Source organism: Taudactylus pleione, unplaced genomic scaffold (genome assembly GCF_031769625.1).
Source record: "Taudactylus pleione unplaced genomic scaffold, aTauple2 ptg000400l, whole genome shotgun sequence".
In the NCBI taxonomy this organism is placed as follows: Eukaryota; Metazoa; Chordata; class Amphibia; order Anura; family Myobatrachidae; genus Taudactylus; species Taudactylus pleione.
Window position 1 is genome coordinate 4,699,757 of NW_028284802.1, and position 24,178 is coordinate 4,723,934.

The following is a 24,178-nucleotide window of genomic DNA, read 5'->3' on the forward strand; positions in this document are numbered from 1 at the left end:
ACACATAAAATGACACATATCCAATACAAAAGACATGATATAATACAATATATGCTCAATTTATGAGACATACATGTGCAATATAAATAATATTAGAGATAGCATGTCTTATTTACAAACAAAAACATACAGTCAAACTGGGATTACAAAAATATCCAGTCTGTGTGCAGTAGGTACCACATAAAATATATTCATAGTAATGGGAAAAAAAAACAATGTACAATAAAAAAAAATCTGTTTACATAAAATAACAGGGGGCTTCATATTGGGGCATCCACTAGATGATTTTATCCCTGTCCAACCTCTTAACGATTTTCCCTTGAAGTTTCCCTTGAAATATGATCTTCCACTCTGAACAATGTGCAAAAGATTTGCAAACGATTTGCAAACGATTTGCAAAATATCTAACAATAAACTATTGGTGCGTACACACTGGGCGATTAAAGTGGACGACTGGAGCATATCGTCTAGTGTGTATGCACCTTATGTTGTTTTAATCTGTGATTGAGAGCTTTCAGCTATAGTGGGCAGACAGTGGTTCATCGTTTGATCGTTCAGTGTGAACGATGTGTAAACGATGTGTAAACGATTTGTAAGCAATCAAGTGAAATTGACCTGCATGTTCAGTCGATGGAGGAGACGATCAAACGACCAGCGGGAGTGCGCATCGTACATCATTAGAAACAATTACTGCACGATTTGCAAACGATGTTCAAACGATGTTCAAACGATTATCGAACGATTTTATCATTATCATTCAATCGTTCAACTTTATCGTCTAGTGGATACCCCTTAAGGTTATGCAGTAGTAGTGCACTTCTAGAGGCCACCAGAGTCCATTCCAGTTTTATGCTACATGGCAGTTGGATTAATATATGTATGTGTTTATAATATATAGAATATAATGCACTAACTCTGATAATATTAATTCACTGGTAAAGTTCACATGTTCATTATATATACATACCCCCTGGTACTCACACACCCCCCCTTACTCCCTGGTTCTCACCCCCTGGTACTCACTTTGCCCGAAGAGTTCTTCTGTGTGGGGTGGACTGAGCCCAGGCTCCTCAATGCTGTTTGGGGGTGTCCTCTGGGTATGGGGGAAGAGAGTGGGGTAGATATTGGAGGCGCTCAGGCTGACACCACCGCCCCCAGTGTATATCTGCAGCAGCAGCAGCAGTATAATAATGTGACAGAGCTGGGAGGATGATTACAGCACATTGTACATTATATTTCCTTTCACTTTCACTTTACTGCTAATAACCCGATTCCCGGAATACACAGGGGATTCCTGCTCCTCTCACACATTCCCGGGACACGGCGACAGACAGAGACACTGAGACAGGAGGCACAGACAGAGACACTGAGACAGGAGGCACAGACAGAGACACTGAGGCAGGAGGCACAGACAGAGCAGCAGCAGAAGAGACAATTACATGTGTAAGGTTAGTATCACCGCGGCTATATACTTCTCCTCTGTCATTGTCACACCGACCTCAGGGTCTCTATGTCCTGTCCCCCTCTCTTGGTTTATCTTTCTCATCTGAGGAGCAGGACATGAGAGAGGCAGGAGGCTCTATAGAGAGAGGCAGGTGACATTATAGAGAGAGGGAGGAGGCATTAGTATAATGAGAACCAGGCGACACTCTAGAGAGAGGCAACTAGTATAGTGAGAACCAGGTGGCACTATAGAGAGAGGCAGGAGGCACTAGTATAGTGAGAACCAGGTGGCACTATAGAGAGAGAGGCAGGAGGCACTACTATAGAGAGAACAAGGTGGCACTATAGAGAGAGGCAAGAGGCACTACTACAGAGAGAACAAGGTGGCACTACAGAGAGTGGCAGGAGGCACCAGTATAGAGAGAACAGGTGGCACTATAGAGAGAGGCAGGAGGCACTAGTATAGAGAGAACAGGTGGCACTATACAGAGAGGCAGGAGTCATTAGTATATAGAGAACAGGGTGGCGATACAGAGAGTGGCAGGAGGTACCAGTATAGAGAGAACAGGTGGCACTATAGAGAGAGGCAGGAGGCACTAGTATAGAGAGAACAGGTGTCACTATAGAGAAAGGCAGGAGGCACTATAGAGAGAACAGGTGGCAATATTGAGAAAGGCAGGAGGGACTGTAGAGAGAGACGGGAGGCACTACAGGGAGAGGTAGGATGCACTACAAAGAGGAGCAGGAAAAAATTTTCAGTAATACTTCTACATGGTGATTAGTGACACAGGTCATTCTGTATGTATCATTCATATACACAGTATATACAGTACATTTACCAGACATCGATTTTGTAGTAGATTTCAAAGGGTTAATATATTCAGTGTCTGTGTCGTGTGTTTTTTTTATTTGAAATATTCTCTTCTCAGTGGGAGTACAGGTGCCAGCGGCCTGATGATGCTTTTGGTTCTACGAGTGCTACAGGGCAGGCTTGCTGGGACCTGTAGTCCTACTGTGAGAAACAATATTATTTATATACTTAACCCACCCATTAACCCTGCACCCACCACCTCCAGGGGTGCAGGAAAGAGAGTGCTTGGGAGGGAGACACCATTTTATTTTAGGGTTTATATTAAGGGGTCCCCACTTTCCGAGGATTGCCTGCCCTGGGCTGACCAGTTTGGGGATGGTGAATGCTTTGGCAGCGGAACCCCATGCTATGTGTCTCCCTGCTATGGTATTATCACCCTGGCTGGTTCAGGCTGGTGCTGGTTATAGCAAAAATAGGGGACACACCACTCCGGTTTTCCCCCCAATTTTCCTCTACCAGAAGCTATTACATGCTTTTAACCCTGTGAAGCCTGCACATTATCATAGTGATCTGTGCAGTGTTTCTCCCAAACATAGCGCCTCAGGCAGGTCTATTGTTTGGGTCATTTATCAGTCGGTTTTTGGTACAACTTTTGTTTGTTTTTAAAAGCGACTGACAGTAAATCTGGGAATACTGTAGTTTTTTATGTCAAAGTATCGATGTTTGGTCGATATTTGGTTTTGGTCGGGATTTGGTTTTTAGTCTATTTTATAGTCGGTTTTGCCTTTAACAAATCTCCGTCTTGCAAAAACGACATTTGTACCTGGGAGGAATTGCAGCAGAGATGGGTAACATGACGAGGGCTCAGCAATAATCTGTATGTGTTTGGCTCACTGTATAAGGTAATTACTATTCCTATTGCTGGCAACACTCTTGCTGCCGACCACCTAGGGTACAATCACCCCAGCTAAACCTATTACATATTAGATGAAATATATATAACTATTATAATGGGGACATTCATACGTTCAGCATATATGTGTATATGTATGTATGAAATATATATTATGTATATACTGTAACACTAGCACTTTGTGGGCCTGATTCAGAGCCGCTCGTAAGCGGCCGCTCGTTCGTTCCGACCGATGTTCGCACTACTGCGCATGCGTACGGATTTTAATACGCATGCGTGAACCAGTCAGTGCGGCCGAAAATCGTGTGCTCGCTAAATAGCGAATGCCTGCTATTTTGAGTGACAGAAGGAGGCGTTTGTGGGTGGTAACAGGGGAAGGTGCTTGAAAATGGGGAGTGGAGATCCGAACGCAGGCGTGCCAAACGGTCAAAACGGGCGTTTTAAGGGTGTGCATAATTACTAAAGCAGCGTCATCGACCACCTCACTTGGTTGTTTTATAGTCAGAACTGCTCGCATGATAGTGGTAGGAAAAACCAACCACAAGAATAGCGAGCAGTTCATACGCCGTCCGATGTACTCGATTAATCTAATAAATAGCGGACATGACGTATGATGCGAGCGGCCAGGGGGCGTTTTTTTCAAAATTACGTTCGCATGTTTTGTTCGCTCGTTCAGACATAGAGGCGTGAACAAACCGCAAAGAGTGAACGGTTAATTTAAATAGCCAGCCCCTTTTTCTGGACGAGCGAGCGCAAATAGCGTCCGGCTCTGAATAAGGCCCTGTGTTCTGACCACCTCTGTAACCTCCTCTCTAATTTATTCTCCTTTATATAGTACATTTGTCACCATTAGCTGCCACCTCCATGATGCATCCCTTCTGGACCCTGTGCTGCCTCGCTGGGATGGATTATGGCACTCTGCGCCTCTTAGGGCCGATGCTCGCCCAGATCCTGCCTGTGAGTCTTCCCCTGGTCTGGTTGATGGGCCTGGCAAGGATGACAGTCCTGATATCGGGTGCCCGTGTGGTCAGCTATATGTCCAGGCTCCCTCGCTGGTTACATGGAAGGCCCCTGCTGGTGTCCTGCGTGGCCCTGAGTCTGCTGCTCCCATCCTGTGTGACCATCACAGCCTTGCTCCTCCCGCAGACCAGTGCTGAGCTCCTGCATAGTTGGTGCCACGTGGACCTCTTCTGCTGTTCCTACCTCCTGACACTGACCTCTGCCGTCATCTGGCATCAGCTGTTTCTGGACAGTGACGAGGAGGAGGAGGAAGATTCGGGATCATCAACCTCTATATGGCGCTTAATTGCCCTTCTGAAACCTTACGGGGGCAGATTCGTGCTGGTGACTTTATTTCTGGTGCTGTCATCATGGGGTAAGTAACAGGCCTTATTCTTAAGTGACATTGCTTAAAAGCCATCTATGTATAAAGCTGGGTATACACTATGCGACGTGTATACCCAGCGACGAAACAACGCTTTGTAACAATATATTGCGCGCCGTATACATTACATGATCTGGTGTACGACGGCGCGATATATCTTTACATGCTGCATGTAGCAGCATGGCGTTGTTCATTGCATCGTCCCGATAAATGACCGTCGTGCACGCAGCAGCTGGGCGTACACACTATATATTCCGCACATCACCTCGGAACGATATATCATACAATATATCATATAGTGTGTAACTGTGTATACAGCTTTAGAGTCATATATTCAAAAAATATTACTATTTTACTGCGTTTCTTGTTCTGCAGAAAATAATTTGGCTGCCAACCAAGCTGATCCGTCATTTTGTGCAAAGCATAGATCACTGTACTGCGTACGTTGCATAACAACACAGTTACTGTGCTCTCCAGCAGAGGTCCCCCGATGGGTTTCCAGCACAGACTGTACAGTAATTGCTGGTAACATAACAACACAGTTACTGTGCTCTCCAGCAGAGGTCCCCCGATGGGTTTCCAGCACAGACTGTACAGTAATTGCTGATAACATAACAACACAGTTACTGTGCTCTCCAGCAGAGGTCCCCCGATGGGTTTCCAGCACAGACTGTACAGGAGCCGGTCCCTATAATGCACGGTAGCCTGGTGACAGCAGCGGGGAGGAAAGGGGGGCTCACAAGGTTCATTTGATTTTGGGATTTCTATACGGGTATAACAGCACTGATTCCTCTGCTTAGTTTGATCAGGTAGAATATATGACCAATGTCACCATTACTGGTCACACAGCCGCCATTAGCGTAGCAGTAGCGGGGATTGGTGAGTATGTGATATCCACGTCTGCTGCTCATTCTTGTTGCAGGAAATGCTGAAAATGAAATCTGGGTTTGTAGATGATGCAGAGTGAGGACATCAGATGACTGTGTGTCCCCAAAACAAGCAAAGTTCCCATTAATGATCCTCTGGTCATATAAGGGACCATAATCAGGCATAGATGATAATACTGAGCTATTTCTTGATCTTTAGAGCACCGCTGTTTGGGATCAGTGTCAGTGTCAGCCCACAGGGGACAAGTTGCCTGGTATAGATGGCAATGTCGTGTATGGGCACCTTTCAGTCTATAATTCAGGAAGTATACTTGTCAAGATTAGGGGTCTCCAATGAAATATGCTATATACAGTAAAGCGTATATAAAGGATACCACGATTTTCTTCTCTTTGGGATCATAGAAGCCCATCGTCTATTTTTTGGGGGGGTTTTCTTTGTATGCAAATAGATATATAACAAATGTATAACTGAAATCAGGCGCTACCCAGGTAATATTTGTCCAAGGGAGCAGCTGTAAATGGGGAAAGTCAGTGCCCACAAAACTAGAGAACAGCGCTCAGGATAAATCTGTTATCTCTGCCTACAAATATCATTAATCACAATGGATAACAGATCATGAATCACAAAAAGTAATGAATATGCACTTTACATTCAATCTAATTCACAATTAATTATCCATTGTGTTTAAGATTAATGCTTTTTGTAGAGATAACAGATTTATCCTGAGCGCTGTTCTCTATTTTCTCTTTTCTTTATATCCCTTTGAGTTATACCACTATGCAGATGTTACTTTATATATTTCTAACTTTAAGAAAGATATGTAACATAAAATAGTGTTGTAGTGATCTGTCCTGTATACTGACACGGGCTTTGTTTTGTACATTCCATAGACCAAATGTATCTCCGTATATAACGCCAGTGTCAGGTGATCGGTGTCCATTACTACGCCTGTCTTACTGCTCTCATTATCCCCCATATCAGGAGAGATGGCTCTGCCCACTTACACAGGACAGATGACGGACTGGATCCAGAATAAAGAAGATCCCTCCATATTCTGGACCACCATTACAGTAATGAGTCTGATCACTTTATCTAGGTGAGCGTGGTCTTTTTTATAGGGTACGAGGCCCCTCCCCTTATATGTGACCCTACACCATGAGCCAATTACATGCGCAAATGTATGGGATGCAGTTATAATACTGACAGTTGGGATGTCAATGGCGCCGACGCCCACATCCCGATGGTAAGTAGTGGAGTTAGGAGGAGGGTCAGGGTTAGGCACTAGGCGGGAAGGTTAGGTTTAGGCTTCGGGGGCAGGGGGGGAGGTTAGGTTTAGGCACTATGGGGGGGAGGGTTGGGTTTAGGCAGCGGGGAGGGAGGGTTAGGAGGAAAGTTGGAATATTTATTGACAGATGTGTATATATATATATATATATATATATATATTGTATTTAGACAAAACTGCACATGCTCAAAATACAAAAATGGAGTGCAATGCACATAATCGTGTTGCAGCAGGAAAAAAGGAACCAGCACATCCAAGGTTAAATATCTGACAATTTTTTATATATCCATAAAGTGCATTCCATAGTGCAAAACAATGAGGGGAGCCGATTATAACATAGCAGCAAAGATCGAGCTAGGCATATCATTGGTAGTGATACTGATACTTATCAGCAACATGTTCCCCTCAAAGAGACAGGATCAGCTCGACAGCTGTTTCGGTGTGAGTCGGTGTATCTTCTTCTGATTGGACACTTATTGGTGTATATGTAGTCACGTAAAGACAGCAATTGTTAAAAATGATTAGATCTGCCCCATCATAATCCATGTATCAATGGAGAAATGGGAATAGGAGACAAAGACATGAAAAATCATGACCTTTTTAAATCGATTACTGATTTATATACAGTAGACATGGTCAGAATGAGTATTGGTTGTGTTCTGTCATTAATACAAATGATTGGTTGTCTTGCAGTGCGGTGACAGAATTTATATGCGATTATATCTTTAATGTCACTATGAGCCTGGTGCACACAAAGACACAGGGACAGCTCCTCCACTCCATCCTGAGACAGGACATTGCGTTCTTCGACACTGTACCCACAGGTAACACATATAGAAGGCAATCATCCCGAACACAGCCTTCATCCGCTCTTTGTTCTCTGCTGATGACATCACCTCTCTTCTAGGTGACATCACATCTCGCGTCACCACTGACATCACAGCGATGAGCGAAGCTCTCAGCCACAGTCTGAGCCTATTAATGTGGTACCTCATGAGGCTGGTGTTTCTAGTTATTTATATGGTCATCTTGTCCCCAAAGCTGACACTCTTCACCATGCTGTGTCTCATTATAGTCACGATTGTGCCCAAACTATCAGGAACTTTTTACCAGGTGAGATAAATCTTGTCATATGTGTATTTTAAAAAAAACTACATGCAAAATTGAATTTTAGTTTGGCTCAAATGATATTTAAACTATGATATATTTAGCGTAAGATAAATAAATGTTCTGCAATTCCTTCATCCTCTGACCCAGTAGTTACTCCCATGGATCTAACAATGGCACCCCAATGGAAAAGACAGTTGAATGTATTACATTATTTGTTTTAAATGATGCATATACAGGTTTGAGTATTTTCTAATTACATAATTAAGGCATTAACGGCCCCTCTTCTTTGCCTTTACTATTTCTGTAGCCAGCCCCTGAAATAACCAGACAGTTTTATATTATTGCAAGATAGACAATGAAATCATATTTTTATTTGGTTGCTATGGGTTACAGCACATTTACTGTATGTCGCCCGCTTATTACATTACTGAGTCACTCTCAGTGCACAGATGTAGATCTGGCCACATTAATGAGCTGACCTAACACTGCTCCTCTCTGCGTCACTCAGGACCTAGCTGTGAAGATCCAAGCATCCCTCTCTAAAGCCAACCAGGTGTCTCTGGAGACCTTCTCCAACATGAAGACAGTACGCAGCTTTGCTAATGAGGAGGGGGAGTGTCGCCGCTATGAGGCCAGGCTGCAGGACACCTACCAGCTGAACAAGATGGAGGCCCTGGCGTATGGCTTCACCGCAGTCGCCAACAACGTGAGTACTGAAACAAGATGGCTTCTGCGTGGTCTGCTAGAGGAGGGATGGAAATTAGACACATGAAAAATCCAAGTGCATTGGGAGTTGCATGTATTGTGTATGGGAGCGCTGGAATCAGAAATGGCGAGGGAAAAACCACGGGCATGCTTGGGCGGTGAGAGGAAGGTGGGCTGAAGTAAAAGCAAAATTATTTGTTACATGGGCCTGTCGCGATCGTGTTCTCAGGCGTAGAGCCACACCCACAGAGGCCATGTTCAGACATAGGGCTGGTGCAAGAGTGGATGGGGCACTGATTGTGACATGTCAAGAATCGCCAGCAATGTTACAGTGTGCAGAGACACTGACAGTGGGCATTTCAGTGCTTGCACACTCAGACGCTGGCTAGTGTGCTAGGGGTTGGCAGAAGCCAGTAGTTGCATATTGTCGCCGCTACAGCTCCACAAAAAGACGCAGTCGCTGTGGCGAATGCGTACTCTTCTGAATGAGGCCTACAGAGGGCTACTGACCGGGCTTCGTCATCATATTTGGCTATCGCCTGGACTAAAAAAAGCAGTGCATGAGGTGCATGATACTTTATACATATAAAATATAATAGTAACTCAGTGCAATGCCCGTATGCCTGTCTCCCATTCTCGCTGCAGTTTTCCGGCCTGGCGCTGAAGGTGGGCGTTCTGTATTTTGGTGGACGGTTGGTGACCAATGGAGAGGTCAGCGGAGGAGCTCTGGTGTCTTTTGTCCTGTACGAGCTGCAGTTTACATCCGCTGTGGAGGTGAGAAGCGACACTGGGTCAGAATCCTTCAATTACCGTAGCTCAGCCGGAGACGCCCATTTCCGCTATAGAGGAACCCAGGGAGCCTCCCGGCCATGCTCAGACCATTAATGAAACCCAAATAGCTCTTTCTGTGTGCAGTATGCAGCTACCAGTGACAGGAGTATAGCCGCTCTAGCCTTAATGTAGGTTCCTTGGGAGTGTGGATGTTAGTAAATACGTATTTCTAAATGAAATGTTCTGTACCATGCGAGCTGGAAGGTGAAAGCCATACACCATCAGAGCAGAGGTCATTGCTATAGTACAGCACTGTCTATTATGTATACGACTTAAATATCAAAAGTGACTCACAGCTACACTAATTAAATATGTCACAAGATAGCACAGACTGCACAGTTTTACCATAGACGCAGAGCAAAGTGTACTACAATAAGCTCTGCTCCATCTGTACTGCTGGCTTTATATAATGTTGCTGTGGAGCTGTCTGTCTACATTTATCTCATATCCTGATATTATATACGTACGCACGTACTTACCACCTCTCAGTCATAGCGCAGGCCCCCAAATCATCACGTCTTTATCAAATACTGACATTTTACAGTTGTGTTACACAAAATTTTACCAACTCACTGATCTTTCACTCACTGAGGTTCTTCTTTGTGTCCATCGCCCTCAGGCCTTGCTCCACTCATATCCCGATGTACGGAAAGCCGTGGGATCTTCACAGAAGGTTTTTGATTTTATGGACCGAACCCCACAAAAGCCACCAGCAGGTGATCTGTGTCCCAGCGATCTCCAGGGGTGTATTGAATTCCGTAATGTCACCTTTTCATACCCCAAGCGGCCAGACACCCCGGCTCTACAGGTACGGACACTGGAGGGAACCCCTGACTCATTAAACCACGTGCGCTGCTGCAAACATGCTGGAATGGATCTACCAGATCTAATGCTCTCTTTGTGATCCCTTAGGACGTCTCCTTCACACTGAGGCCAGGTCAGGTGACCGCTCTGGTGGGTCCTTGTGATGCAGGAAAGTCCACAGTGGCCAATCTGCTGCTCAAGTATTATCAGCCGCAGTCTGGACAGATTTTGCTGGACGGGAGACCACTATCAGATTATGAGAACCAGTACTACCGCAGAAAGGTCAGATCACTGTGATAGTGCGAGTGTGTGTGTAGTGCTACAGAGTTAATTTCTCTGTGAGAGTGTGAGTGTGTGTAGTTCTGCAGAGGTCATTTCACTGTGAGAGAGTGTGAGTGAGTGTGAACTAGTGCCACAAAAGGTCATTTCACTGTGAGAGAGTGTGAGTGTGAGCGAGTGTGTGTAGTGCTGCAGAGGTCATTTCACTGTAAGAGAGTGTGAGTGAGTGTGAACTAGTGCCACAAAAGGTCATTTCACTGTGAGAGAGTGTGAGTGTGAGCGAGTGTGTGTAGTGCTGCAGAGGTCATTTCACTGTAAGAGAGTGTGAGTGAGTGTGTGTAGTGCTGCAGAGGTCATTTCACTGTGAGAGAGTGTGAGTGAGTGTGAACTAGTGCCACAAAAGGTCATTTCACTGTGAGAGAGTGTGAGTGTGAGCGAGTGTGTGTAGTGCTGCAGAGGTCATTTCACTGTAAGAGAGTGTGAGTGAGTGTGTGTAGTGCTGCAGAGGTCATGTCACTGTGAGAGAGTGTGAGCGAGTGTGTGTAGTGCTGCAGAGGTCATGTCACTGTGAGAGAGTGTGAGCGAGTGTGAACTATTGCCAGAAAAGGTCATTTCACTGTGAGAGACTGTGAGCGAGTGTGTGTAGTGCCACAAAAGGTAATTTCACTGTGAGACAGTGTGAGCGAGTGTGAACTAGTGCCACAAAAGGTCATTTCACTGTGAGAGTGTGAGCGAGTGTGAACTAGTGCCACAAAAGGTCATTTCACTGTGAGAGAGTGTGAGCGAGTGTGTGTAGTGCTGCAGAGGTCATTTCACTGTGAGAGAGTGTGAGTGAGTGTGTGTAGTGCTGCAGAGGTCATGTCACTGTGAGAGAGTGTGAGCGAGTGTGAACTAGTGCCACAAAAGGTTATGTCACTGTGAGAGAATGTGAGTAAGTGTGAACTAGTGCCAGAAAAGGTCATTTCACTGTGAGAGAGTGTGAGCGAGTGTGTGTAGTGCTGCAGAGGTCATTTCACTGTGAGAGAGTGTGAGTGAGTGTGTGTAGTGATGCAGAGGTCATTTCACTGTAAGAGAGTGTGAGCGAGTGTGTGTAGTGCTGCAGAGGTCATGTCACTGTGAGAGAGTGTGAGCGAGTGTGAACTAGTGCCACAAAAGGTCATGTCACTGTGAGAGAGTGTGAGCGAGTGTGAACTAGTGCCACAAAAGGTCATTTCACTGTGAGAGAGTGTGAGCGAGTGTGAACTAGTGCCACAAAAGGTCATGTCACTGTGAGAGAGTGTGAGCGAGTGTGAACTAGTGCAAAAAAGGTCATTTGACTGTGAGAGAGTGTGAGCGAGTGTGAACTAGTGCCAGAAAAGGTAATTTCACTGTGAGAGACTGTGAGCGAGTGTGTGTAGTGCCACAAAAGGTCATTTCACTGTGAGACAGTGTGAGCGAGTTTGAACTAGTGCCACAAAAGGTCATTTCACTGTGAGAGTGTGAGCGAGTGTGAACTAGTGCCACAAAAGGTCATGTCACTGTGAGAGTGTGAGTGAGTGTGAACTAGTGCCACAAAAGTTCATGTCACTGTGAGAGTGTGAGCGAGTGTGAACTAGTGCCACAAAAGGTCATGTCACTGTGCGAGAGTGTGAGCGAGTGTGAACTAGTGCCACAAAAGGTCATGTCACTGTGAGAGAGTGTGAGCGAGTGTGTGTAGTGCTGCAGAGGTCATTTCACTGTAAGAGAGTGTGAGCGAGTGTGTGTAGTGCTGCAGAGGTCATTTCACTGTGAGAGAGTGTGAGCGAGTGTGAACTAGTGCCACAAAAGGTCATGTCACTATGAGAGAGTGTGAGCGAGTGTGAACTAGTGCCACAAAAGGTCATGTCACTGTGAGAGAGTGTGAGCGAGTGTGAACTAGTGCCAGAAAAGGTACTTTCATTGTGAGAGAGTGTGAGCGAGTGTGAACTAGTGCCACAAAAGGTCATGTCACTGTGAGAGAGTGTGAGCGAGTGTGAACTAGTGCCAGAAAAGGTACTTTCATTGTGAGAGAGTGTGAGCGAGTGTGAACTAGTGCCACAAAAGGTCATTTGACTGTGAGAGAGTGTGAGCGAGTGTGAACTAGTGCCAGAAAAGGTCATTTCACTGTGAGAGACTGTGAGCGAGTGTGTGTAGTGCCACAAAAGGTCATTTCACTGTGAGACAGTGTGAGCGAGTATGAACTAGTGCCACAAAAGGTCATTTCACTGTGAGAGTGTGAGCGAGTGTGAACTAGTGCCACAAAAGGTCATGTCACTGTGAGAGTGTGAGCGAGTGTGAACTAGTGCCACAAAAGGTCATGTCACTGTGAGAGTGTGAGCGAGTGTGAACTAGTGCCACAAAAGGTCATGTCACTGTGAGAGAGTGTGAGCGAGTGTGTGTAGTGCTGCAGAGGTCATTTCACTGTGAGTGTGAGCGAGCGTGAACTAGTGCCACAAAAGGTCATGTCACTGTGAGAGTGTGAGCGAGTGTGAACTAGTGCCACAAAAGGTCATGTCACTGTGAGAGAGTGTGAGCGAGTGTGTGTAGTGCTGCAGAGGTCATTTCACTGTGAGTGTGAGCGAGTGTGAACTAGTGCCACAAAAGGTCATGTCACTGTGTGAGTGTGTGAACTAGTGCTACAGAATTGAAAGCCATACACCATCAGAGCAGAGGTTATGAGATGCCCAGACACACTTTACGCACGAGTACTTGCTGTGTTAGTGCTCGCCACCTAAACCGCCGTCACTATGCAAACTGGCAACGTCGCAACTCCATCTACAAACGGCAACTTGCACGCAGTATTTTTATATATTTTTATTTGCTATAGGACTTTAAATCTTGCTGGGGTATGTCACACCCCACCTAGTTCAACGAAGGTTAATAACACAGTCTTTCTCAGGTGCATAAAAGGAGGGGTTTAATCTAGACAAGAAAAAAAGAAAAATGTTCCCCAGCTCACTGCAAAAGACCAGCTATAAGATATAAATATTACATGACAGAAATGCACAGATCTTTGTTGCATATACTGTATTTGCAAAGATATGATTAAGCGCCGGGCCGCGTCATGGCGTCTCTGTACCGTTGGTCCCTTGCACTACATTATAATAACACCCACTTTGGGTCACAATATTACATACTGTTATTCCACATGATAATAGCACATACATTAATATATCTAAGTTGAGAGCCAACTCACCTGGAGGTACCCCAAGTTCCTCCAAATGGCACTACAGGAACATCCATGCCTTTTAGAACAGTAATATAAAATGGTGGATGCTGCTATCAACTGAATGGTCTTTTACAGGTCCCTGAAGGGGAAGGGGTTTAATGTAGAGAAGAAAAAAAGGTTCCTCCAGCTCACTGCAAAAGACCAGCAATTAGATTTGAATACAACATGATAATAGAGATCCAGAGATCTTTGTTGCATATAGTGGATAAGATATGTGTAAGCACTGTTCTGAGAGGCATGGACAAGGATGCAATAAAGGTCTCTGGATTTCTATTATCATGCTGATGTTTTGCAGTGAGCTGGGGAAAGATTTTTTTTTTTTCTTCTAATAATACAGTCACAAGAAACTCTTGACAGTCGGGGGCAGGGGTGTATCTAGGGATCCAAGCGCCCCTGGCAATGTAATGGACTGGTGACCCCCCCCTTTATGCAGTGCCCCCAGTAGTAACCCTCCAGTAGCAATCCCCCTATGCTGCATTGCCCCCATTAGTAGTCCCCCCTATACAGTGCCCCCAGTAGTAACCCTCCAGTAGCAATCCCCCTATGCTGCATTGCACCCATTAGTAGCCCCCCCTATACAGTGCCCCCAGTAGAGTGTCCCCCCTATACAGTGCAACCAGTAGTGGCCACCCCTATACAGTGCCCCCAGTAGTGGCCACCCCCCTAAATTATCCCCAGTAGTGGCCACCCATATACAGAGCCCCCAGTAGCAGGCACCCCCCCCCTTAAAGTGCCCCCAGTAGTGGCCACCCCTTATTTCAGTGCCCCCAGTAGTGGCCTTCCTTATAGAGTGCCCCCAGTAGTGGCCTCCCCTATAGAGTGCCCCCAGTAGTGGCCACCCCTATACAGAGCGGTCACCCCCTATTTCAGTGTCCCCCTCCTACACACACACACACACACACGAAGAAAGAAAAAAAAAACTTACCTGATCCTCGCTCCTGACGCGACCGCCGCTGTCCGCTCAGTCTCGCCCGCTCTTCTCCTGCATGGGAGAGACATCATACGTCATGACGTCTCTCCCATCACATGCTGCGGGGGGAGCCGGAAGATGGAGCTCATTAGTGAGCTCCAGCCGGCTCCCTCCGCGGACGACGCAGCAGCTACTGAGAGTCAGGCAGACTCTCATTGGCTGGCTGCTATTACAAACACACAGCCGCCGCTGGCGGCTGTCTGTTTGTAAACTTTGTAGGGCAGACCGCTCTCACTGCGTTCTAGTCTACACTTGTGGGGCCGAGGGACTTGTCCGCCCCTTGGCTACTGGTGGCACTCCCGGGTGGCGCCCCCCCCTTTGGTCGGCACCCCTGGCGAGTGCCATCCTGGCCAATGGGTAGATACGCCCCTGGTCGGGGGTATTACACAGCCCAAAAAAAAATAAAATATATATATATATATATTTTGTTTAGTTTCCAAGGATGTTTCAATGAATTTAGGGTATTTTGAAGCTGCTGAATTAAAAAATGAAAGTCATTTTTTTTTCCGAATTGGCTCTAATTTTTGAGATATTGGATACCCTCAAGTATTAGGGAACTTAGGACCTCATTCAGAGGCGGTCGCAAGAAGCAACCGCTCGTTCTGAATGAGGGTGGCCACTTTATTATTGAAGTGCGGCCTCCTGGTCGTTAGTTAAGCTGTGGGTTACCACCCACAGCTTAACGACCGACCAGGTTGATGGTGCTTACGACCAGACCCTAGGGTAGGGTCTGGGCACTCGTAAGCCCCAGGGAGCTTTCTGCTCTGATGGAGCAGGAAGCTCCCCACTGACATCACTGATGATGTCAGTGCGGCCGCCCACAAAACGGTAGGAGTTCGTAAAGGAACGCCTCCGTTTTGGAAACCACCCCCCCGGCTCGCCTACCAAACGGGGGCAGCTGTCGATCAAGATCGACAACCACCCCTTTGGTAACGAGCTCCGAAGAGATAGAATTTCTCTGTCCCCCGGGGCTTGCGAACATGCAGTGCGGCCGCTGCGCGTGCGCAGGCCAAACCGTCGAGTCAGTTACGAGAGCATCGGCGCTCGCGACTGACTCTGAATGAGGTCCATAGTCACAACGCGTGCATATGGGAATCTATCAGAACATTCCAGAAGGTGAGACATGCGAATTTTCTAGGTGTTTTCATTCTAGAATATTCCCCCTCCGTATATAAGTGATCGGCCACCCATCCAGCAGGCAGCTGACAGTTGTCTATTGTGTTTTTCTTGTCTCTCGTCCATGTATCTCAATAATTAGAGCCAAGCATAGTCAGAATCCGCACCACAAAGTTACCCCAAAATCGCTGTAATAGGATTGTAAATAAAATGAGTGTTGATCAGTGTTATCTGACAATAAAGCAAGTTACGCAGTGACCAGTCACAACCAATTGGAGATTTACTTCATACGCGCGTTAGATTGAGGAAAACTGCCTGCCAATTGGTTGATATGGGTTTATGCTTTTACACTTTGTTAATAAATAAATATTTAATGTGTGTATTTATGTTATAAAACATAATAAAGATCCTGTGTGCGTTAGCCACTATGAGCCACCATTTGTTTCCCACCGGCAGCCATTTTCTTATCCCTCCCGTTCTAGGTGTCAGTGGTGAGCCAGGAGCCCATTCTCTCCGCCCGCTCCCTGAAGGACAATATTTCCTATGGGTTGGGGGAGGTCAGCCTGCAGTCTGTGCAGAGGGCGGCATCGGTGGCCAACGCAGACGATTTCATCTCAGAAAAGCCCAGTGGTTATCAGACAGGTACAGTCACTATATGCTGGCATAGATAGCTTTGATAAGGTGCATGTGTCACATCCGTTCCGTCATAGTCACCCAGCAGAAGCTGAGAGCGGGAGAAAGCATAGAGTGTATTTAGCAGCTGACGGAACGCTCTCTTCCCCAAGGTGCCGGGCAGAAAGGAGAGCTGCTGTCTGGAGGACAGAAGCAGAGAGTGGCGCTAGCACGAGCCCTACTGAGGGACCCCAAGATCCTCATCCTGGATGATGCCACCAGCTCCCTGGATACAGACACAGAGCTCAAGGTGAGATCAGTAGAATTATGAAGAGAGAACACCAAAATGTCAAACAGGCGGGTTCCTGACTCATTAGGGGTAATTTTTCCAATAAACCTGAGTAAAATTACAGTTTCAGCACAAGTCGTATTAACATATCCTAATCCATGTACCTAACCATAACTGTCCCTCCTAGTGCCTAACCCTAACGGTATGTGCCTAACCCTAGCCCTCAGGGTATGTGCCTAACCCTAACCCTCAGGGTATGTGCCTAACCATCCCTCCTAGTGCCTAACCCTCAAGGTATGTGCCTAACCATAACCGTCAGGGTATGTGCCTAACCATAACCGTCGGTATGTGCCTAACCCTAACCCTCAGGGTATGTGCCTATCCCTAACCCTCAGGGTATGTGCCTATCCCTAACCCTCAGGGTATGTGCCTAACCATAACCGTCAGGGTATGTGCCTAACCCTCAGGGTATGTGCCTAACCCTAACCCTCAGGGTATGTGCCTAACCATAACCCTCAGGGTATGTGCCTAACCCTCAGTGTATTTGCATAACCATAACCGTTCCTCCTAGTGCCTAACTCTAACCGTCAGAGTATGTGCCTAACGCTAACTGTCAGGGTATGTGCCTAACCCTAACCGTCAGGGTATGTGCCTAACCCTCAGGGTATGTGCCTAACCATACCCGTCAGTGTATGTCCCTAACCATAACCATCCCTGCTAGTGCCTAACCCTAGCCGTCAGAGTATGTGCTTGACCATAACCGTCATGGTATGTGCCTAACCCTAACCATCCCTCCTAGTGTCTAACCCTTAGCCTAAAAAAAAAAAGTGTTGACTTTTTGTGTGTCAACCTTTTCTCCCTGTTGACCTTTTGTCCCGGTCGACCTATTGCCTGTCTAACATCTGGTGTCTATCTGGACACTGTCAACCTTTTTACTGTAGATCTATTGATTGAAACCCAATATAAATACAGTAAACATGATGACACGCACAGAAATACAATTAAGCATAGTAACACATGGACAATCATGAGCTAACAATCACAGCTACAATGGATGCCGGTATGAGTTCCATGTGTGTGGACAGACAGTAGAGGATTCAACATAAGACATGAAGTCAGCCTCATATGAGGTAGACGGTCATGAGACATAGAGAAGTTATAAGTTAAAGTTTTATAGGTTGCATTGCATTAGAATGAGGGCGAGGCATGGAGTTCCATAGGTGGGGAGCTGCACAGTAGAAGTCTTGGGGATGGGAGTATACTAAATGGTTATGAGGGGGAATAGAGCTGAAGGACTGATGAGGAGCAGAGTGGTCGAGGAGCTGGGGTCTCTCCCATGAAGAGGTCATAGATGAAGGAGGGGCCTAATAGATGAGGACGAGCAGCTTAAACTGAATTCTGGAAGCAACTGGGAGCCAGTGAAGGGATTTGAAGAGGGGGCGGTGGATAAAGAGCAGTGTGACAAGAGGATTAGGCCGGTGCAGCATTCAGGATGGATTGTAAAGGAAAGAGACAGGTGAGGGGAAGAGCAGCAAGGAGGACGTTACAGTAGTCAGTGCGGGAAATACTGAGTGCATGGACCATGGTAGTGACTTCCTGAATGAGGAAGTGGTAGGCCTTTTACAGTGTTCCAGAGGAGAAGGAGGCGACAGGACTGCAAGAGGGACAGGATGTGAGGGTTAAAGTTGAGGGTGGAGTCGAGGATGAAGCCAAGGCAGCGAGCATGGAAAACAGGGGAGAGGGTGACCTTGCTGACTATAAGGGAGATGTGGGGAGGGGTAGTTACATTAGCAGAGGGAAAGACGATTAGCTTAAATTTAGGGACACGATGGAGAAACTTACTACGCGGCGTGTTTGAAAATCTGACAGGATTGCGGCATAGCCTCCGAAAAAACACACTTTAGACCATAATATGCCCAGTTTCTTCTGGCATAGTAGCAATCAGCACTAGGCCAGTCAGCACAGGGCTGTATTCGCTAGGGAAATGGGACCCACAAAGAAAAAAAATCTGCATGCAAGAACCGCAGATAATCGGAGGTTTGGAAAGCCGCCATTTAATAAATAAACCCCAGCAATTTTTTTCCTAACTTGAAATGGTAGAGTCTCCTCTTTGATAAAGGGGATTGCTAGCTGTCCACTGACATTAGGTGGTTATGGCCCAACTCTCCAGTCCAGGTTCCATTACTAATAACTGGATGTTGGGCCCTTGTCCTGGTGGGCCTAGGGCAATTGTCCCCTTTGTTAGCCAAAGGTAAGACTTTCCTACATTGGGGGAGATTTATCAAATCTTCAAGAGACATAAAGTAGAGAGAGATAAAGTGCCAACCAATCAACTTCTGTCATTTTTTATAGCACAGCCTGTAAAGTGACAGTTAGAAGCTGATTGGTTGCAATGAACAACGCCTCCACTTTGTCTCCAAGATTTGATAAACCTCCCCCATAGACAGCTAAGTAGTGAGGTCTACTTTAAGATATAACTTTTTAAAAATGCAGAACAATGTTATCCTTCTCCATGGGATCGCCCTCCTCTGTATAAATGGACTCATACGGTGGGGACTCCCAACGTACAGATTAGGGGTGATGGGAGGACATCTCCATAAGCGGATATCACCTTAAAACAGTCCCATTTTTTTTTAGATTCAAAGCGAGGTGTATGACGGCGCTCGGAATCGGACGGTACTGCTGATATCTCACCGGATGTACATGGTGGAGAAGGCTGACCACATCCTGGTCCTGGAAGGGGGACAAATCACTGAGTCGGGTAAACATGAGCAGCTGCTGGTGCAGGGGGGAAGTTACTGGAGACTCTGGAACAAACAGCTCAGCAGTTTCCAGCGACAGAAGGGAGAACATGATCTGTAAGAGTCACCTGTCACAATATGGATCCGCGTTCACCGAGGAATCAGGCATCCGGCACTTACACCCTATATTCTGTGTGCTCGCTCTGTGTTTGTCCTGTGCATTTAGTTAGGAATGATTTTTTGTTTTACGACTTTACCTGGTTGCTGTGCAGGTGTTAGTGGACCTGCTCACAGGGTGTATCATACAATGGAACGGCTTACGTTCTCCTTCCCATAATTTATTTTTGTCATTCCAGAGCTCTCCTGTCAGTCTTATTGCTGTGTGATAATCTTCTCGCAGTACAGTAGACGAGGGTGTGGCCACGGGCAGGAGAAATGTGTGACACCATTTTGGTGTGACGTCTTTGGGGAAAGACCAAAAATATGGCACAGGACAGACAAAGATGCAGTAGATCCAACATTCTAAGGGCTTCATTTATCAATGAGTTTTATCATTTACAACGAGTGATAAAACTGGTTGTGTGTGATAATGGTGCTCCAGCCAATCAGCTCCCAACTTTCATCTGTTTGAAAAATGACAGTTGGGAGTTGATTGGTTTAAGCACCATTTCTTAACTGTCATTTTTCAAACACAGCTTGTATAGTGACAGGAGCTGATTGGCTGGTACTTTATCTCTCTCCAAGGCTTAGTATATAGACCCTTCAGTCCCTTAAAGCAATAGTGACTTAATAGTGGATTCCCTTAATTTAATCATAATTTTTTTAGGCGACATGTCATTCACCATAATGTAATGATGTTAAAATTGCAAACATAAGGAATACCTCTGAATCTTATTTTGGTAATGTGAAAAAAATACATAGCTGGTAATGAGGGCCTGATTCACTACGGATCGCGATATTGCGTACGCACGCAGTTCATCTGCGATAGCAAGCTGATCCACTGCGATCGCAATGCACAACATAAGGACCCCCACTTTAACTTACACACATCTGTAATATTTAGCAGAATAGCGAAACTATCGGTACAATCGAGTACCATCGCAGCCTCACGCACGCTTGCACCTTGACCTTACTCGACCACGCACGCTATGAGATCTCACACTGCGTATGGGATCGCAGGCGATCATTTATGCCTGCCCCTGCAATGGCATGCGAACGCACTGACACTCCTGCTTTCAGCCAACCCCCTTCCCCCTGTCTCCACCCACAAACGACACTTCCTGCCAATCACTCTGCGATGGACCTGCGTAGATGCTGCGAGTCCCTGTCACAATAGCTAGCTCGCGCATGTGCGTATTAGGAACTGCGATCCTTGCTGAGTCAGGCCCTGAGTTAGTGAACAGACATAATAACATTATTTACATTGCAACGGTCTGAGAAATGTTATATGCACATGGCGATTCCATGGACCAGTATTATCCAGAGACCATAAAATATAGAGCGGGGCTGCGAGAAAACAGGGACTGTAAAACTGACCTTTAGGACATTATGTTAAAAGATTAATAATTTTTATAAATATTATATTTGTTTTAGAGCTTTACTTGCTGGAGAAAACAAGGGGCACTCCCACAGCTGAGAGTTGGTTGGGATAGCAAATTATTGCACTGTGTAACTTAATACCTGACACACACTGAGATATCTAAGAGATAACAGCAAAACTTGCTAATTATAACGGTGTTGTAGTTAATATTTACAGTATTAGTCCAATTTATAAGTGTACAGTATATTTAGATTTTCACTTTAAAAGCTGGAATTCCAAACTCCAAGAGACGTCGACAGTTAGATGTGAATTTGCGTTTGTAGATACAGAAGAGGATATTGATGGGTTTGAAACCTAAATAGGACCAATTACAATATGGAAACGATGACCCCCCCCCATAAAGGTTGATGCTATAATAATATGAGCAGCCAAGCAGGCGCGTCTGAGCGCTAATGACGCAGTATATAGATACAAGTGTATAGATCAGACACCAAATCAACTACAATTTCCTGGGCTTGGGTACTAACGAAGGACAGTCAGTTTGTAGATACAATAAAATTGTTACTATTTAGATGTTCTAAAGATCTTTGACTGTGGCCAATTGTCATTTCTACCTAACCTTTTGTAATAAAAATGTGTACATACCATAGAACCACTCTTTTTTCACTTACGATTGGCTTTACAATGCCACAGTCTAGACAAAGATACAATGACCAAAGAGACATGAACATAAACAACCGCCATGAGCTTCGTATGAACTGCAAAGACATATTTGTAGTAATGTGGTTGAACTGGCAAAAAATTTTTACTAAAGAAATAACTTAGCAAACAATTAATAACCAACTTCAATTTAGAAAAAAATATATATATTTCACATGTGGGTTATTTATCCATAAATAGTCAATAAGGCTATTATTCAGACACACTCTGGCACTGTCTGCGATTATTGTATAAATATTGTAAATAAAGTTCAATTTGACAATTATTGTTTTCTTGTGTGTGTGGGGACTGATTTGACCGGTGTGTTGTCTGCTTATTACAGCGTATGACACTAGCTGCAGCCTCTCTAAGAGGGGAGTTTAGATAATGGCTTTGGTCAGGGCTGAAACTAGCATTTTCGTTACCTGGGGCAAGACAGTAATATGCCCTCCCCCACCCCCAGGTAGTTCCCCCGCAGCAGTGGCCCAATAGTAATGCCCCTGTAGTAGTGCCCATATGGTAATGCCCCTGTAGTAGTGCCCATATAGTAATAACCCTGTAGTAGTGCCCATATGGTAATGCCCCCATAGTAATGACCCTGTAGTAGTGCCCATATAGTAATAACCCTGTAGTAGTGCCCATATGGTAATGCCCCCATAGTAAAGACCCTGTAGTAGTGCCCATATAGTAATAACCCTGTAGTAGTGCCCATATGTGAATGCCACGATAGAAATGCCCCTGTAGAGTCCATATGGTAATGTCCCCATATGGTAATGCTCCTGTAGTGCCCATATGCTAATGCCCCCATAGTGCCCGTATGGTAATGCCCCCATAGTGCCCATATGGTAATGCCCCTGGAGTGCCCATATGCTAATGCCCCTGTAGTGCTCACATGGTAATGCCCCTTTAGTACCCATATGTTAATGCCCCCATAGTGCCCATATGGTAAATGCCCCTGTAGTGCCAATATGGTAAATGCCTCTGTAGTAATGCCCCCTCTAGTAGTGCTGCTTACACAAAAAAAAAATATATATATATACATATACACATACAGTATATACTTACCTTAAATCCCACTCCTGCGTCCGGTCCGCCTGGCTACTCCTTGGAACTATACGTCCCTCCCATAGTGCCGTTGGGAGAGCTGGAAGCTGGAGTTCAGGAGAGAACTACCGCAGTGCTGCAGGGAAGGAGCCGGGCGCCCGCTGTTAATAAAATCTCAGCGGGTGTCCGGCTTGGAGCCTCCTGCGGCCCTGGGCTGGAGGACACTGGAAGCCAGTGCAGTGGTGCACCCAGGGCACGTGCACCTCCAGCCCCCCCCCCACCCCCTAGTTGCGGCCCTGCTTTGGTGTGGTTGGTGTGTGCATTGTTGGTGTAGACCATTGGTGACAATACAAGGGGGTTGGGTATGGGATGCCAGCCCTCAGGATCCCAGTGCTCAGAACTCCAAAGCTGGCAAATGGGTTGAAAAGCCAACACCTATCGGTAAGTAGGCTAACCCTCCCTCCCCACAGCCTAAACCTAACCCCCCCCCCTTGCAGCCGGAACCTAACTATCCAACCCTCCTCGCAGCTTAACCCTAACCTCCCTCCCCCTAACCCGAATACTTACCGTCGGGATGACAGCGATCAGGATTCCGGCACCAGTATTTTCCAGCTGCCGGGATCATTACATTCCATACAAGGCCATTGCGCTGTTTTGTGTGGCAATGAAAAGGTGGTAGTATAAAGTGACAGTAATACTAAATTCCCTAGCGGCCTTATGGCCCTCATTCAGAGCCGTTCGTTAACAGCAGTACGCTCGTTGCGTTCCGATGTTGACTAACCGCGCATGCGTCGGTGTTACACTGCGCATGTGCGTACGGCAGATTGCAAGGTTTTTTTGTCTCGTTCGTCAAATAGCGTACAGGAAGTGACATGTCAAATGTGATTGACAGAACAGGGCGGACAGAATTGACAGAACAGTTTTTGGGTGTTGATGGGGGTGGAGATGGAAAAACGCAGGCGTGGCGAGGCGTTTTTGGGGCGTACATACATTATCACATGCGAACGTCAAATGTGTTCGTACCAAATCATACGTCACTGGATGATCCTCTTTCCCTTCAAAATGCTCGCACAGCTTAGGGGCTGGATAACTCGACCACAGTGGCGATGGCCTTCTCCTCCGTCCCGGCACTCCACGATGTAGCATCGATTAATCACGGCTTGTCAGAAAATCAATTAGTGTTGGATTGAAAACCGGCTTGGTATGTGTTTGGAAATCAGTTTTTTGGGTTAGCACAAAACCGTACGCAGGTGGAAATCATAGCTGCTAATGTCAGGATTACACAATCAATTAGCGTACATTTGTGGGGGTTTATTTTGGCCAAAATTTTTGGTTTTTGGCCTATTGTAACAATAATGTCATCATGTTTTTGTTTTTTGGGCCATTTTGTTTTTGCCTGGTGAATTTGCATCCTTATGTAAATTTTAAAACGTTCCTTAAAGAGCCCTTTTTTTTTTCCATGTAAAATGTTGTTGTTGCCTTGTGGGC

At 45.9% G+C, this 24,178-nt stretch overlaps 2 protein-coding genes across 2 annotated transcripts in view; one reads left to right on the forward strand and one right to left on the reverse strand.

Moving 5' to 3' along the window:
• Positions 1–4,047, reverse strand: part of LOC148506585 (antigen peptide transporter 2-like) — a 44,040-nt gene extending 39,993 nt beyond the window's left edge. The window contains exon 1 of the mRNA XM_088446550.1: positions 4,028–4,047. Within this exon, the coding sequence (XP_088302676.1) occupies positions 4,028–4,033 (6 nt within the window). The 5' untranslated portion in view covers positions 4,034–4,047. The remainder of the gene's footprint in view (positions 1–4,027) is intronic.
• On the forward strand, positions 1,283–21,873 carry LOC148506586 (antigen peptide transporter 1-like). The gene is made up of 12 exons (XM_088446549.1): positions 1,283–1,448; positions 4,003–4,542; positions 6,421–6,535; positions 7,418–7,548; positions 7,632–7,837; positions 8,343–8,540; positions 9,185–9,313; positions 9,990–10,178; positions 10,283–10,456; positions 16,248–16,407; positions 16,551–16,687; positions 19,304–21,873. The coding sequence occupies exons 2-12, from the start codon at positions 4,032–4,034 to the stop codon at positions 19,526–19,528; spliced, it is 2,175 nt and encodes a 724-aa protein (XP_088302675.1). The 5' UTR covers positions 1,283–1,448; positions 4,003–4,031; the 3' UTR covers positions 19,529–21,873.
• The last annotated feature ends 2,305 nt before the right edge of the window (positions 21,874–24,178 follow it).